General features: G+C 35.0%; 1 protein-coding gene across 5 annotated transcripts in view; it reads right to left on the bottom strand.

Moving 5' to 3' along the window:
• The window catches only part of LOC132139557 (leucine-rich repeat and calponin homology domain-containing protein 2-like), a 76,501-nt gene that overhangs the window by 20,648 nt on the left and 37,369 nt on the right, over nt 1-18,484 (bottom strand). For all 5 annotated transcript variants that reach the window (XM_059548010.1, XM_059548006.1, XM_059548007.1 and 2 more), the window contains exons 2-11: nt 18,289-18,433; nt 17,543-17,669; nt 17,341-17,446; nt 17,029-17,165; nt 14,648-14,778; nt 13,760-13,847; nt 13,349-13,445; nt 11,579-11,679; nt 11,376-11,440; nt 4,299-4,403 (exon numbers count right to left, since the gene is read on the bottom strand). In XM_059548010.1, the coding sequence (XP_059403993.1) occupies nt 4,299-4,403; nt 11,376-11,440; nt 11,579-11,679; nt 13,349-13,445; nt 13,760-13,847; nt 14,648-14,778; nt 17,029-17,165; nt 17,341-17,446; nt 17,543-17,669; nt 18,289-18,389 (1,058 nt within the window). In that variant the 5' untranslated portion in view covers nt 18,390-18,433. The remainder of the gene's footprint in view (nt 1-4,298; nt 4,404-11,375; nt 11,441-11,578; nt 11,680-13,348; nt 13,446-13,759; nt 13,848-14,647; nt 14,779-17,028; nt 17,166-17,340; nt 17,447-17,542; nt 17,670-18,288; nt 18,434-18,484) is intronic.

Genomic DNA, 18,484 nt, shown 5'->3' with positions numbered 1-18,484 from the left:
TCCACCGGTCTGGTGTTTATGGCAGTGTGGCCAAACTCAATCCTCTCCTCAGTGAAAACCCACTTGGAATTTGCAACAAATCACCCAAAGGACTCTCAGATTGTGAGAAACCAGACACTCTGGTCTGAAAAACCGTAATTCCAAGCATCATGTATGGAGGAAAGCAGGCACTGCTCATCACCTGCACAGTAGCATCCCAAAAGTAAAGTGTGCTTGTAGCAGCCTCATTCTGAGGGGCTGTTTTTCAGCAGCAGGGACTGGGGGACTCAACACAGCAAAATGCCTGAGATAGTCTTAATGAAAACCCAGTCTAGAGCATTCAAAACCTTAGACTGGACAGAAGGTTCACCTTCCAAGAGGACAATGACCCTAAGCACACAGCAAGAGTGGCTTATAGACAACTCTGTGAATGTTCTTGAGTGGCACAGCCAGAGCGCAATCAAACATTTCTGGAGATTTGTTTCATGAGACCAGGATCTAATAGAGAGGACCCCCTGCTATGTGACATCATTTCCTGTTTGTTCCTGCCGCATGTTTTGAGTCATTTTTTTATCTTAAAATAAATTTTATATGGATCAGATCTTCTTTATGCACCAATAGCTTGTAACACTCCAAAGAGAAAGGAAAAATTTCATGTTGATAATACAAATGATGCATTAGGACTTGCGTTAACTGACCTAATAAACTCTTTGGAGTCAAGCAAAATGTCAATGGGCCCACTCATCGTTTTAATTATATCGCATTGAATCAATCTTACTGACATAGATATCATACCTCAAAGTGACAATGTTACTGACCATAGCCCTGTATCGTGCATTCTGCATATTACTGATATTACCTATATGGCTCCACGTTATCGTCCAGGAAGAACTATTGTTCAACCACTAAAAGATAGATTCAGAAATAACCTGCCTGATTTATCTCAACTGGTCTGTGCACCCATAAATACACATCATATGAACTAGATGAAATGACTAGCAACATGGGCACTATCTTCTCTAATAGCTGATACCCCCATCAAATTGAAAAAGGTTAGGGAAAAACGCACTGCGCCATGGTACAGGAATACACATTCTCTCAAGAAAGAAACTCCTAATCTTGACCGTAAATGGAGAAAAACTAACTAAAAACTAAATTTTTTAGAATTGCATTGAACAGCTGCCAGGGCCGAGCATATCCGCAAACTCATAGAAAATAACCAAAACAATCCAAGGTTTTTATTTACCACAGTGGTTAGGTTAACAAATAACCAGAATGCCACTCGATCTACATATTCCCTCACAGTTTAATAGTAATGACTTAATGACTTATAAAATAGATAACATCAGAAATACAATAACAAATGTAGATTCTACATTACAAGTCTAATACTTCAGCTTCATTCATCACACCCAAAGAAAAACTGCGGTGCTTAACAAATATAGGACAGGAAGAGCTAAATAAACTTATCACCACATCTAAACCAACAACATGTTTATTAGATCCTGCCATATGTTCATTAACAAAGTCACAACTCATAAGCTACTACTTATATTGTAGACCCTTTATTTTCTGTAAAGTTGCATTTTAATGTTTTGTATCATGAAAAGTGCTATGCAAATAAACTTGAATTGAATTAAACAGAATTAAATTGGAGAAACCTGAAGATGTGCGTCTGCCCCAGTCCAAGCTGACAGAGCTTGAGAGGTGAAGAGTTGAGGACAAGAAGGCAGATAATTGCCAAATGCATAGCTTGTCGCATCATACCAAAATACTTGAGACTGTAAAGGTGCTTCGACTACATACTGTGTTAAGGGTATGAATACTTATGCAATGTACTAATTTCAGTTTTTTTTTTTTTTTTATAAATTTGCAAAGTTGTCACAAATTAGTTTTTGGCTTAGTCATTATGGTGTATGGAATGTAGATTGATGTAGAAAAAAAGTTATTTAAATCAATTTAAAATAAGGCTGCGACACAAAAAAGAAAACTCGAAAAAATGGGTATGAATACTTTTTATAGGCACTGTAACTTATAATGAAAAAAAATGAGAGTCAGCTGTAATATCAGAATAAGGCCTAAGAGAAAGAAAGACTCTGAAAAAGTGAGTGCAGAAGAGAGGAGTAGTGTATATAAAAGATATATTTATATCATATAGGGCAGCCAATTTACTGTGCTAATATGGTTTAATTAATTTTGATAATAAAAATGATAAAAGCACACAAACTTACAATGCTAGTTACAAGGCCTTCAAGGAAATTGGAGCATAATTTTAAAATGCGGTCATCATTTACTCAACCTCATGTCGGTTCTAAACCATAAAATAAGGTTAATCTTCAAGTTTCGGTAACCTGGACTTTCAATAGAGGGACAGAAACTCGCAGCATGGCCATACCAGAGATTGTCTTACTATTGGGAGATACAAGGATCTGTATTACTTATTGAAGCCTTGACGTCACTGAATTTCTGAGTTCTGCAACACTTTATCGCCATTTACAGATACCATAGGAATAAATAAGAAGTACTGTAAGCTGTATTCTACCTGCTGCAAAAGGTCTGTGACTTCCCTTTTTTAAATTCAGTGTGAACTCCAAACCTGAAACATTAGCATTAGCCGATACGCTTTTTTTGGCTAAAGTTTGCAGGCTTGCCTTCTAGTGGCTTTGGCCACACCCACCACTGAAGTCCTAGAGGTCTGGTCCGCTGTATTTTTCCCAAAACTTATATAATAATAGTTGTATAATAATTGCCAAAAATTATCTCTGCTTTGGTGCTGCAAAGATATTGCACTAAGATTACTGCCTTCCTCATGAACTTTAATAAAGCTCATCAGTGTCTTAATGTTTGAGATGACCAATCAAATCAAAGTAGGTGGGCTTTACAATTAACAGAGGCTGCTGAGCACAAATTCCAGAGTGATGATTCATTTGTCAGTCATAAAGTGAAATATTAGTTGTGCAGTATTTAAGTATCTAAACTAAAGATTTTATATTTGACAGTGGTTTTATGATAGAAGTTATTAAATAGAACAGTTCTATTAGATAGAACAGTTATTAAATGATCAACAGAAATAACCAAGGATGCAAACTAATAAACTTTTAATTCTGCCACTTCAAACTAAAATTTGCATGATTCATGTAAATTATCAATGTGAAGAGACATAAAACAGTAAGGCCCAAGATTAATTATTAACATATTGTGAATTAATTTAATAAACTCAGTTACCTATTTTTCTTGCTAGCCTTCAGTTAATTAATCTTGTGACCTTATGTGTACTTCCTTTACTTACACAGACGGAAAAGACTGATGATATTTCACAACCATGTCTGTGTTTGCACGTTCCATACAGACCTACAGTATAAAAATAAATAAGTTGCTGAAACTATTTGATCTTTAATGCTCATACAAATTACTCATATAGACCACATGCTGCTTATGTTTATTTACTATTTGAGATATCTATAATTAAAATCCAAAATGATGATCAAGTATGAAATAAAGAATATTATTTTACTAAATCTCTCATTCATTTTTTATTTAAAACCATTCCTGTTCCTTCTCTTGTGGCTCATCTGTTGCAACACTCTTAAGTTTCTTACGAATCAGCTCGACAAGTAAATTATACAACTTGTCCAATATCATGTTTTCAAAGCTACTGTAATGCAGTTTTTTTGGGCCTTAAGACATACTAAAATGCATATCTGTAGATCAGAGAAATCAACATTTTTCCATTAAGAAATACCCCCAGAACCCCCTAACAAGATCAATTTTGGGACCTCAGTATTTATGTAACACTGCGTACAGCCCTGTCTCGTGTTTCATTAAAAATATCTGAATTTGTGTTTTGAAGACTAACTAAATTTAATGGGTTTGGAACAGCATGAGGGTGAGTAAATGATGAGAGAATTTTCACTTTGGGGTGAACTATCCCATCAAGCCCTTTTAGTAAAGCCCTGAATGTTTTTGTTACATTGTCTCTTTTAGGTTTTTGTGTATTTTTTTGTCACAACTTATTCAGAGCTGCAATTTGAACATAAAATGTGTAAACTAGTAAATAATATTACATGAAGTATATAATATCCCAGGATTTAATAAATGTATGGTTTCCTGAATATCCAATAACCCTTGATCAACCCCATTATATAAACATTTTTATACCATATAGCCAATTCAAAGACTTGTGGCAAGCAAGTAAAACACTTACTTTTTTGTACTTTTGGGTGCTCATTAAAGATGTCATTTTATAAATATTATGACAGGGAATCTGATGGAGATACTGTGTACATGTTGACCATGTGTGATTTAGCATGAAAGATCACCTGTTCTGTTGTTCTTGTTGTAGCAGCTGTACTGCAATCTTCCTCAGATCCAACACTTCCTTTAAGTCATCCTCATCTTCTTCAGTTAACTGCTCTTTCTCGGAGCTTAAGTAGCCAAGAGAGAGAGACAAAAAAGAAAGAGAAAAAAAGATATTGTTGCTGAATTCTTAAACACAACTTAGTCAACAAGTCAAATTCTTACATCGCGTTACTTGCACAGCTAAGATGCTATTATATCATTTCATTCATCAGAGAAGATCTGAGTCCATGTGAAGTTAAAGGAATTCATAGAAGAACAGACGGTTTAGAAATATCATAACAGAAAGGAATGTGGCTATGAATGCATGCATTCATTTGTTTAATTGATTTATGGTGGACCATTATCGGATTTACTAATGGCTAGCAGTCTTGTAGTGGCTGCGTTCAGGCACATATGTTAGCATGATACAGGGAGTGATGGTACAGGACCTTAATAAAGCCTTTGAGCAGATATGGCATGTGCATTTTTCTGTAAACGCTGGTGTCTCGATGGGATATTTTTCTATTTTCTACCATTGGTTGATGGTTTCCAATCATCATTTTATGGGCGAAGGAACCTTTTCATGAGGATCCGACCTGACGAAGGTCAACGGTCGTTCAGTGGATTTGGGGACCCATTAAGGCATTTGAGACCTAGCATTGCTAACTCCTTTGGCACTCCCCTGATCCCAGTTTCTCTCAGATGTATTGGCACTACTTCTCCTCTAGACAAGAGGGACCCCAGACAAAAGAAGCCCTTGCTTGGAAAACCCAAGGTAGCTTAAATTGTCCTGGTGGTGAAAACAGTAGACAAACTAAACACTGGAAGGAGACAAATACTTCAGCATTGGATGGAGCAATCTATTCAATAGCTGCTCCAATTAATTAAAAAGGTTTTTGACTGGGTTAACATCTGGGCTTTGTGCAGGGCAAGAAATCAATCTGTATTGTATTATGATTTTAGAACAAAAAAGGACACTCCAAAAACTGCTGCATAAAAAGCTGACAGAGCACAAATCTACTCACTGTATGACAAGATTTGTTTTGACTGCAATTACTGGAATAGCCAAACCTGGTCATTAGAATGGGGGAGTTCTTCCTTTTTCATGTGTTACTTTATCTTGGCTTTGGCAGCAGGGCATGTTTGGTCATCTTTCCTGGAATATATTGTCACCCAGCCATATGTACAACACTAGAACTTAACAGTCAATGAGAACACCAAAAGCACATCTCCTTTCAATTAACTGTGAAAAAAACCTCATAGTATTTTAGCTAGAAGTTAGACTAAAGACTGGAACACACAACACAATTTTTGCCCATATTTTCTTTAAAATACATATTGTTTCCATTTGTCACACATCTCCAAGCAACAAGGCATGTTTCTGCATTGGTTTGTTACATTCATACTGACTTGGAAGTCTGATAATGCGTGATCCTCAGTCATTTAGTGTATGGTGCCCAGTTTTTCCGGTTATATGATGCCTATTTTAAAATCTGTTCAGATTCTTACATTTTGTAGCCCATTCCAGCCTCAAAGGTTTTATAAAATAAACAAAAACTGCATAAAAAATTAACACGTTTTAAAGAACATCTAAATGTGTATCAAGAGCACTCTTAACTGTTGACAATCAAAACATGGGCTCCGATGCCCCAAAGAACCCCAAAGACATTATAGAGCCCTTATGACAAGTGGTATTTGCTCTCTGAAATTAAATGTTGAAAGGAAATCAAAGCATTTTAAAGCAATTTTCAACAGTGATGTAAATGCTTTCAGAGTTTTTGTTAAAATTCTTATAGATTTTTCTTTTAACTAATAAGAAAAAAAAAGAAAAAACAACAACAACAAAAAAAGTAAATTTATTGACTGGGAATCTGTCCCAAGAAAAAGAAAAAAGAAAAAAAAACTAGTTTGACTGCACCCCTTTCTTTTTAACCATACAAGGAATTCTTCTCATCTAGTAACCTATCGTACATGTGCACCCACAAGATACACTGTTGGAACACAGCACAAGTATTTGTTGTTTCTTATTCACGCTTGGATACTAAAGAATCTGGGAATTCTCTGGAAATAAATTATGACTCTGTGAGCTTAAAAGGTTGAAGACGACTACAATGTAAAACTCCTGCAGAACCTTAAATCTGTAAACAAACTTTAAGTCATAGTTTATTATAGATATAGTCCTTCTCATGTTAACACTCATGGAACACCAAGGTAAAATAAAGCAAACACATAAAGCTTGTCTTATAGCATGAACGTCATTAGTGTATCAACTAAGGTGAAATAAAAAAAATAATAATAAAATTCCATAGAAAGTCATTAGTGTATCAACTAAGATGAAATAAAAAATAATAATAAAAAAATTCCATAGACAAAACACTCTGTTGGCACTGGCACAGCCCTGCTTTCAAGGCTTCTACAGTGAACCGGTGCCAGTTTTTAGAGAGGGGAGTGTGTGCTGGCATCATGACATCCCTACAGATGTAGCTGCCAAAAACAAGTCAAATACTGAATTCATCTATGTGTATTGCTGTGCAGAGTCTATTATGGTGAAAAGCATCCCATTCTTTTGTGAACTTTTCCCCCTCCTGTTTGAAATTTTGTCTCATATTTACATCACATAGTTAAGAAATATCACAAGACAAATCAGATCTATTCATCTCCAAGCACGTTAAATCCACGGTTTGAACGAATTTGGTGAACCATTGGCCGTAGTCGCGTTGGCTTTGAAGTGGCGCTGCACAGACCGATCGTTGTATGACATGAAATTACAGCAAGAGCAATTCAAAAGCACAAGGAGTCGTCTGCTCTCCAAGCTCTTGTGGTTCTTTGATGTCACACATCGATCGGTCCGATGGTGATGATCCGCTTCAAGTCGAACAAGCCTAAACCATTCATAAAGAACCATTTACTTCACTCTTGAATGAATCAGCCATTTTAATTAATCAAATGAATGAATAAATGACTCGATGACTTAATCATTAAGACATTTAGCACCACCTACTGGCAGTTTTAGTTTATTATTTAGAGTATCATTTCATTAAAGACATAATTGAATATTTTCAAAGTAATAATAATAAATTATTAAAGTTATAGTTCACCCAACCAAAAATGACAATTCAGTCATCATTTACTCACAATATCAAACAAAATATTTCTTGCTGAACCTACTTCTTGTAATCTCGGTTATATGCTTTGCACAACGACTTTAAATGATCTTTCAGAGTAATTTCCCCAAATTTGATGTGCGATTAATTAGATTAATCACCACATCATGTAATTAATTATATTAAAAATTTTAATTGCTTATCTACCCTAGTTAATTTGCACTTTAACATTCAAACTCTTAACAGTACTAAGTGGCAGACTCCGTGGAGTAGGTTCTGGGCATGCAGGGCATGCAGGTGCACATGGCCTTGTAGTTACTTTTCCAACAGCTCATCAAAATTCTTGCCCTGAGTCAGACTTGAGCCGTGTCTTTTTCTCTCTCTCTACCCCATACACAGCTGCTGTTGCAGACATTACAATCAGAGGCCTCACACCCTTTCAAAGTTAGGGGGCAGCCTCAGATTTTTGAGCCAAGTGGATTTTTAATGCAGCTTCCAAAAGTCCAAAAATGAAAAATAAATAGCCGATGAATATTTTCTACATTTAATACAATCACACCGGTGTGATTATAACGTTCAGCACGTCATATCATCAGCTGCTTAATTCAAATCTGCGTTCGCTGTCTGGCACTGAGACAGAGAAAGATGCGTTTTTACAGCTCTTGCATTATAATCAATCACACACGATACTGTTGAGCTTATGACGGTAATGACAAATCATAAGTGTCCAGATGAGACATCGCTAAAATGCCGCTGTTTCCTTCACTCTCTCGCTTTCTGAATACCTCTTTTTGGCAAATTCTCTCATCAGAAACAACAAAGTGCAAATGTATGTACGAATTAGCAAACAGACAGGTTTTTTATGCATAGTTAGATTACATTATTAGGTTACTTTCACCACCGCCACTATAGATCAACATATTCTATAAAAGGGAGAAAAATAAATAAACAAAGCATAAGTGCTGTTGTGTCTGCTGTGTGTCACATGAGGCCAAACCCCATTATCCCCCATTATCCCCCATTATCTATTTTACATAGATAAATGTGCGCTATTAGGCACATATCTAATCGTTTGTGCCAAAAGTGGAAGCTGAAGCACGCTTGAGGCGCCAGCACGATCTCTCTCTTTTTTTTTTTCTTAATAACAGTGTTAACTAAAAATACGCTGTCATTTTTGCTCAAAGGTAAGAGTATACATCATTCGGAACTGCAAAGAGTCTACTTTTGTGTGCACTAGCAATATTAACAAAACACAATATACAATATTATATCATATTATTATCTTATGTTGTGTGATGTTAATGTGAAAATTCCACATATTCTCCACAAAAAAAAGAAAGTATGTGGCATCCAGCCTGTCATTCTTCACATTAAACATGAAAAACAGCAATAAAAAGACTTATTGACATATTTTGAAATTCTGATTAATCGATTCAATGAGACATTAGTTTGTATTAAATTGTTCTGATTTATTTTTGTAAACATGCATTCAAATATTCATGTTTATTTCTTGCTGCAAATATTAAAGAGAAAAAAATATAATTGATTCACATGCCACAACTGGCGAATTATCTAACTACAAATTAAAGAGGGTAAAAACACTTTTATTCTATATATTTTATCATAAAATTGAAAGTGGGCAGCATTTATACCATAAATAAAACACCTTGTGAAGCACGATCCACATAACTTTATTTACGTCACAAAAATCAACAAGGCCCTAGATGAATTGAACCGAACTGGATGTTTTTGGATATGGGCCCGGGGCTGACTTGCTACACCACTGGGAATACTTAATGTGGTGTGCTGAAAAGTAGCTAAATAAACCAGCAGACAATGCATTTACAGAACAGAATGTCATTTTAACAACATATCTTGTTAAAAACAGCAGCATATGTACATCTAAACAACAACTCTAAATCTATAACTAGCCAACTGAGGCACAATAATATTGAAAGCTTATTTTTATTACAAAAATATATACCCAGGAAAGTTTTACACAGATGAAAAAACTAAAATGTTATATAATAATCGATTTGACCACTTTAACGCTTTGGCTGGTGCTGAGCCACAGAAAGACGTGCTCAGTGTTTTAAATCACAACTGTTCAGTGTTTTCACACACAGTTTATTTTAGGTTTCAGACATTTAAATAAACATTCCAATACTAGCAAAAAAAGACATTCATAGTTTGTTAAATACACACAGATTTCTATGGAAAGCGGCAATAATAATTCTTTCAATAAAAAATTGATGATGTTTTATTGCTATCAAATACACATCTTGTAGGTAACTATAAAGTTTACTCTATTTTCCTCCCAGTTCTCTGGACACATACTTTCATGTATTTTGGGAGAAATGGGTGAATTTATGTGTTAATTTATGTTAATCTGACAAACCCAAACGACAGTGTCTAGTGCACATTAATGTTGTTTAAATGACAAAAATTAATTTACACATATCTGACAATCAGAATCAGGCTGTATCATATAGTTTATGATATAGTTAACAAGTCTATGGATATTATAAGTCTGTTGAAAAAATATTTTTGATATTTTAAATTAAAAAAATACATCTGTCATACAGTGCTATTGTGCTGCTATGGAAAGAATACGATGGTAGGTATAGATTATTTAATATTGTATTTTTTAATTATTACCATTGTCCATTGACATAATATATCAACTAATAAATAAATAAAATCAAGCTGTCATTTCACATACCCTAGGGGCCCTAAGCACTTAGTTCACTTATGTCTTGGGCCGGCTCTGCCCTGACACAGTGTATGACATTGCTAGTCTGGATCTAAATTAGATATAATCTAGACTGCATGGGTGGTTTGGTTTTGGGTGAGGTATGTCAAAAGATTGTGGTTTTGTTTCTGCTGTGGTTCTGAACTCAATTCAATAGAATGCAAGGGAATTTTTTGGTTAATAAAACTGCATTACTTCCTTCTTTTGTTAATTTCTTAGGAATACCAAGGTAAAAATCAACCAAAGCTCGTAACAGTGATACAGTGCTCGTAAGGTGACACAACATCATTGCTATACCATATATAGAAAAATACCCACATTAAATTAAAAAAAAACAGCTGTCAATGTACAAATATGAAGATGGCGTTCATACTGCACACTTGAACTTTAAACAATTACCACAGTTCATATCATATACTAATTTGTTAAACTAATATGACACTCTTCTGTGTCATCTGCACCACAAGGATGCGCTGTTTCTACGTGTATTTATCTTTGATTTAAAATAAAACAGCGCCTCCTTGTGTCGCGGAGGACACAGAAGAGCATACGCAGCATACAGTGATATGGAGTGACACAGAGGAGACCGCTGACAAAGGAATTATTAAATAAAGTTGTTTAACTTTAACTGATGTTAGTACGGAATACTGACATTTTGACAACACAAAAACCCTAATTACACTACAATATAATGCCATGTCATAGTGCATTGCATAATCAGAGACACGGTAGTGGTTTTTTGATTATGACTATGAAAGACATGGTGATGCAAGCCAAAGAAAACTGTGCCACACCTATTCTAAGTAATCTAACAAAAAAGAAAAAAGATTCATGCATTCATGTTTGTCACTTTTGCTTTCCCTCCCTTTCTGTGACACACACACCTACCTGTATCAAACTGCACAACTGAATGTTTTAAAGGTCAAAAATGTCTGCAAAATACTGCAACCATAACGCAAAACCACAATGACATTTAGACTCTTGTTTGTCCACAAAGAATGTATTTTTGCATTCCAAAGAACTACTTTTCCACTTTTTTTTTGCACTATGCACAGGAAGTACGTATATCAAAGAAGCTATTCATGATAATGAATGGGAGCTTACGTCTGGGAATCAGGAAAATTACTTGGAACAACAAATACTGATTTTGTGCATGGGAATGTTGCTGCATATTATCTCCCACAAAACACCAGGAGACTCACCCAGACTCTTCTTTCCAGTTCTCTTTGTCTTTGCTTTGGTGTGTTTTCAAAACACGCTCCAGCTCCTGAGGACAAGAGAGGGGAAGCTCCTTTACAATGTGTGGTTTAGTGAGTGTTTTTTTGTATACATTTACTCCGGTGTGTCATGTCTTTGTATAATAGGTAAGAGTTAACGGAGCATGTACATGTATACGGGACTGTACCTTTATACATGACACATAGGGTGCATTGTGCCGCAGATCTCCCTCAGACAGAGTGGCCTCTTCATCTGGGTTTGGGTCAATAAAGTCATATGGGTCCTGATCTGCACATAATTAGGATGAAAAAAAATTCTTATTTTATATATATATATATATAATTATTTTGTAATTAACCAACTAGACACACTGACAATATGACATGCTATACTTCTCACAAACACAAAGAAGCCTTATTAAATTACTAGGGCATGTGATTCGCATATAGATGCTTTGTTTTGACTGTAATCAAGTCGTGATATCAATATCAAGTCACAATTATGCAAACATAATTACAAAGACACATGACACACGTCAAGCCTCTCTGAAAAAAATCCTGGCTTTGGGTAGTTTATAAATAAATAAATACATTTCTGATTTCTTTGAACTGTTCACTTAATAACTGACAATAACTGTCTTTTATAACATTATGTAATGACAACGAAAGAGCAGGAAATTGTCTTCACATTGCAAGTGTAATAGTTGTGTCTGATAACAGTGGATAGAATGTCATGGATCACAAAGCCTTTGTACAGACAGATGGCAAAAATCTGTTGCCTGAAAAATATACCTAAAACCCCAATTTTTAACAACAAACTGTAAACCAAACCTGTAATTATAATATGTGGTTTGTAATGCACCGATTAAAATGAGATTTTTTTTTCATCAAACAGAGTATTCACTCGCTGTTTATACACTGATCTTAAAATTCTATCTGATATGCACATTACTGTTCCAAAATTTCAAAAGAAGCTACTACTTATTTTGGGTAACATTAACAATGATTGAAGTGGCCGGTGGTTGCAGACACAATCTATGCACACTGTAAAATATAAACAAACAAAAAAAATCTGTACTTTTTACAAAATAATTTTGCCAGTTGTGGTTGCAGGTTGCCAGAATAATTTGGTAAAAAATACAGAAAAACTGTCAATTTTACAGTATAAAACTAATTTACAAAAGAATATTTGAGTGTAAACTAGTAAATTCTACAATGCTACTAAAATCTGTGTTGTATCTTTAGCATAAACTGAAAACCACCATAATAATGCAGGTGGTAAAAGAGATAGCAATAGTTAAAGTATATACTAATATATAGAAGGTACAAGGAGTCGATAACGCAAACACTAAACACCATCATGGTAACACACCTGACACTCAAATAATGCAAACATTCATTCAACAACAGAAGATGTAACATAAACCCACATGTACATAACTGATAACAAACATGACAAAACTACTAAGAAACATAATTATTTAAACAAAATACTTTAAAATGTGGAGTGTCAAGCAGGGAATTCTGTGAATATCAGTTTATAGTTTTTTATAATGTAAATTATACATTGATTTGTTGTTTTTTACTTCTAAAATATTTGACAATTAACAGCATTTTCCTGTTAAAATGACCTAAAATGTCTGGTTAGATTCTTTACCGTTTTACCCTGTATATAGTATGGGAACTTACTGTTGTTAACCTATTAAGTTTTTTTTTCTGTAGCGTTTCTACAATATTTTACCGTTAAAATTACACTCATTTTTTATTTATATCATTATAACACTCCAAAAGGTTTTATCAAGGCAATGGATATGATAATTCTAATTTATTTGGTCTTGGCCTAGGTAAACAGAGTTAAAAAAAAAAATTTTACATCATCAGTAAAACAGTGAGTAGTGCTTAGTCAATATTTATGTGACTAATAAATCATAACTAATATTACTAATGGTGAAACACACCTTTGTTTGAGTCCAGCTTTGTGAGAAGTATGTGTGCATCAGCCCGCGCCGTCTCAGACACTTGAGAATGGAGACTCATGGTGTCATCATCAGATGGCTGTGGATCAGAACAGAAGAGAGAGAGAGATGGCCTCTGGCAAACTGGCTAAAAGAGATTTACTTCTAGAAATGTAACTGCTACTTGTGTAACTCCCACCTAATATAATTAATCTATAAGATCGCTTTTCTTTAACATCCAGTTTAGGCCAGTTTCCACAAGTGGGCCCAACCCACCAAATTATGAGCTTAGCACACCCCACCCCAATTTCTTGTTTGGTTGCCTGGTAGAACGGGCAAAACATTTCCCCCATTTTATCATGTGAAACAGTCTGTTTGGGTGTGCATGACAGATGTATGTATATGTGTGTTTACCTCTGTAGCCGACAGTCTTTTGTCACCATTATCACTGCCAATACCCGAGTCAGGGCCATGGTTTTTACTCGGATAGAAATCTTCCATACTAAACAAACAAACAAACAAACATATATGCATTTAACAAAGACACAAAGTGACACACAGCATAATTTCCCTTCACTATACTATTAGACGAGGATCAATTCAATGAAACGATAAAGCAATATCACACTCGGAGGATTCAACACTTTTATACAACAGTCAGTGGGTAATTATGTAAATAAATATGTCAATGTCTCCTGAAGACCCTCTTCTGAGGGTGCTCAGCTAAAACGAAAACTTTCGCCACCTACTGGCAAATCAATAAAACCTGCAGAAAGAGTCACTGTAAAATCGTCACCTTTAAAGCACAGACTGAAAGGCCATCACAAACAAGAGGAGGGACAGAAATGGTGCAGATAGACTGAATTTAAGCACGCCTGAAACGCTGCTCGACCAATCAATCAATTTGAAGACTGGAAGCAACTGTTGTATACAAGAGTTTTTATTCCTGTCTGGGTCAGCAACCCTTATAATTCAATAATGTTTTGCATGAAAAAAAAAGATACTGTACAAATAACTAATGACCTTAAACAACCGTGAAAGCCCTTAGCCTAGGAAATATTAAGAAAAACTGGAGAAATACAAAGTACGGTAATGAGGTCATTCTGCAGTTACCCATGAATGGTAGATAAAAAATGTGTTTGCATGTTTTATGTGAATCATCAGTGCAGCAGAAAACACTTGTTCAAAGTACAGCTTTTGACAGTATGACTGATGAGGCTCTGAAAGACTCATACTTGTTAAAATATATGTGGTCTTATGAAGTAGCATAGACATGAGAATGAAAGGCAAGGCTATAGGTACCTGTCTGTCAGCTGCTGAGGCAAGCAGCGTTTACCCAGAGAAGGCAGGTCAAGTGTGTCTGGTTTTTTATCCAGTTGACATGCCTGCAGGTTTAAATACTTAAAGATGTGGAACTTTCCCTTCAGGCAGATCTGAAAGCAAATAAGAAAATTAAATCTCAAAACTGACAAGGTGGGACAATACAAAACAGCAGAGAAAGTACAGCCTTCAGACCATTTATACAGAGACACACTGCCATTAACTAGAATTTTTTAAAAAGAACTTAATATTTTGATTCAGCAAGGAGGCATTAAAGAATTAGTTCACTTCTGGAATAAACAAACTCTAATAATTTACTCACCCTCATGTCATCCAAGATGTTCATTGTCTTTCTTCAGTCACAAAGAAATTAAGGTTTTTGAGAAAAAACGTATATAAATGTTATGATTTTTAGAAAATGACTGATTGTTTCACAAGACAAGAACCTTGGTTGGGTTTGTGTAGAGCTCTTTGAAGCTGCACTGAAACTGTGATTTGGACCTTTAGCCTGTTGGCCACCACTGAAGTCCTTTATATGGACAACAATCCTGGAATGTTTTCCTTAAAAACCTTCATTTCTTTCTGAATGAAGACAGAACGACATGAATATCTTGGATGACATGGGGGTGAGTAAATTATCAGGAAATGTTTATTCTGGAAGTGAACTAATCTTTTAAATTGATCAAAAGTGACAGCAAAGAGTTGTTTTTTGCTGTCTAACAGTATAAAACATTTATTTGGAATTGCAATTATATTCCACAATATATCACCAACCCAAACTTTCGAACAGTAGTGTATACGTAAACATGCATACATTATTAAGCCAATTCTCATTCTCGTGGAAATATTTACATTCAGTGCATTGCAACAATTTATGTAAGATTACATTTATGTTTACATCACACAGAAATCTGTTTGCATTTCATTAATATATTATAATTTTCAAAAAAACATCTGAAGAAATTTTTCGCCCTTACTTGACCAACTAAAACTAGCACTCACCTTTTCTGTTCTAATCTATTCTATTCTATTCTTTGAAGAAAAAAAACCCTAGCTACGTGTACTGCATTAGACTGAGATACGTCATGGCACTTGTATACTGCTGTTCTCTCATTGGTCTGATTGTTTTTATTGTTTCTCTTTTCTAAGCCACTTTGGATAAAAGCGTCTGCTAAATGATTAAATGTAAATGTAAAAATATAATAATAAGATATACATCTATCTACTTATCTTAGCATAACAAGCTGTCTTCTTTAAAAGTCAAAAAACGGACAGACTGGTGTCTACCTGTACGTGCACACACTTTCTCTCTGGGGTTATTGCCAAGTAATTTCCAAGGAAAAACTACACATTCTGCAGATAATTTCAGTCACAGGAAGGACTGGCAGTCCTCCAAATCTGCGTGTCGCAGCAAGACGAGACGTCATAAAAGTTATTTTGTTATCAACAGACCGAAACAACATCTTTATCAGTATTTTGCGTAATCTTCTGTCAAAAGCATTTAACTAAAATTAAAAGTAGGAAGGAAAAAACCCTTCTCAACATCTCGCATCTGAGCTATTGTTTCCTCAAATGTAAGGACAACATTCTGATGAGCTTAAATCTGTACATTTAAACCACTGTGCTTGGCTATTATCACATCTGCACATTTTTAGGTATTAGTACATTGCTCAAGGGCACAATGTGATGTCTCAGTGGTTTTGAACACAGCACATTGGCAATTTGAGATTAATTTTCTACAGAAAAAAAATAGACATAACTACATAGAGAAAATTCTTAAGTAGTCCTCAGGATACTGTGATAGGAAAAACATTTGTGTAATCATTCTGGGGTCATTCTGTAGATAGTCAATATTCATTTTTTTTTTTTTTTTTGGGTGTGAACTATCTGGGGAGGAAAATTAGGTGTTCATACTTGGTTATGTTCTTTAAAAGAAACACCTCAAGCCTGCAGCACATTTATTTAATTCAATTGCAGCCTTTGTTATTTAATAATCACATTAAGCCATACTATGATATTGACTTAAATTAATCTTCCATATAAATTATAAGTTGCACAAACAGAAATGGTAACACTGATGTGTAATACTGTATCCCACTTTAAACTTTTTCTACTGCAATTCATTTGACCACAGGTGTTATGCAACAGGGTTTTTTTAGGGGATAATTCTTGGCTCATGTAGCATCTTAGGTAAGATATGACCAAAGAAAAACACTATCATCATTATTGCAGCAATTCGACTGATATTTTAGGGATTTTCCATTGTCAGTCACTGGATGGCGCCAACAGAAAAGAAATAAACAGACAGTAACAACAATGAAAAATGTGAAGAGATGGACAGTAACAGAGGAGTACAGACACACCTGGGCAGGAGGAGACTGCATGGGGTTGTTGTCAAGAATTATGTACTGTAACTGCTTAAGTTTGCGGTAAGATATGGGAATCTCAGTGATTTTATTACAGGAGAAATCCAACCTGATCAACGGCAGATCGGACAACTCTGAAAAAGAAAAAAAAGAAAGATATAATGAGAACTTCAGTCTTAACTCATGGTATTAACATAACTAGTATACACACTAAATGTGCTTATTGTCAGTATATATACAGCAAAGATTGTGTCGTTTTATCCGACTGATGCTTTTGTTGACATATCTGTGTTGTGTATGTGTCCATACCATCTGGTAACACTTGTAGACAGTTTCTTCGTATGTTAAGTTCTCGTAACGTGAGGAGTTTCCCCATTTGAGCAGGAAGCACCTGGATCTCATTACAGCTGATGTCCTGAACATAGGAAACACATGTACTGTAAACAAATGCCACAGAAACCCAGCCATTATTATATACAATACAATCACGCCTGAATTTCCACACACTGACCAATTCCATGAGGTCTTTGGCCTTTCCGATCTCTTCAGGAATAGACAGGAGTTTATTGTTGCTGACCACCAGTACTTTCAGAGGAAGGCTGAAGAGAAACTTGGGGAGAACGGACAGCTGATTTCGACTGAAAACGCAAAGATTGGATTCAATAAATACACATTTTATCCTCGATCACTTTCTCTAATGAGCTTTCTCATATTAGAAATCTTTCTAATATGCTGAGTTGCTGCTCAAGAAACATTTACTATTATTATCAATGTTGAAAACAATTGTGCTGCTTAACATTTTTGTGGAAACCTTTCAGAATTCTGTTATGAATAGAAAGTTCCAAAAAACAGCATTTATTTTAAATCGAAATCTTTTGTAACATTCTGTAATGTATTTATTGTCTTCAAAAAACCTTGAAGTCAAAAATCCTTAAAATGTAATATTTCAATTGTAATAATGTTTGACAGAGTTATGGTTTTTACTGTATTTGTGATCAAATAAAACAGAACAAAAGTGTATTTTTTTTAACCAAATTGCCAGATTCAATCAGGGTTCAAACCTACTTGAACCGAATCCATTTCTATAGGTCCACGATAAATTTCAATGCAGTTTCATTTAAAATAATTTTTTTTTTTACAGCTTGAACAACAACAGTTGGCATGGAAGCCAGGGGGCATGGTAGCTTTAGAGATAGATCAGCATAATGAGATGTCAAAGTGAGTTAACAGACAAAGACATCATAGTGTGGGTGTTACCTGATGTTCAGGTAGGTGAGCATCTGTAGGTTGATAATGGCCTCTGGAACCACCTTTATGCAGTTGTGGTAGAGGTTTAATAACTCCAGCGGTGCAAACATACAAACCTCAGGAGGGATTTCACAAAAACGGTTTTTCGACAAGTCTATAAAAGAAAAAAGATAAATCAGATAAGTCTATGTAACACACCAGATGA

This window comes from Carassius carassius, chromosome 4, assembly GCF_963082965.1.
Source record: "Carassius carassius chromosome 4, fCarCar2.1, whole genome shotgun sequence".
In the NCBI taxonomy this organism is placed as follows: Eukaryota; Metazoa; Chordata; class Actinopteri; order Cypriniformes; family Cyprinidae; genus Carassius; species Carassius carassius.
Note: the sequence above shows the minus strand (reverse complement) of the source record. Positions and strands in the feature narration are given on the sequence as shown.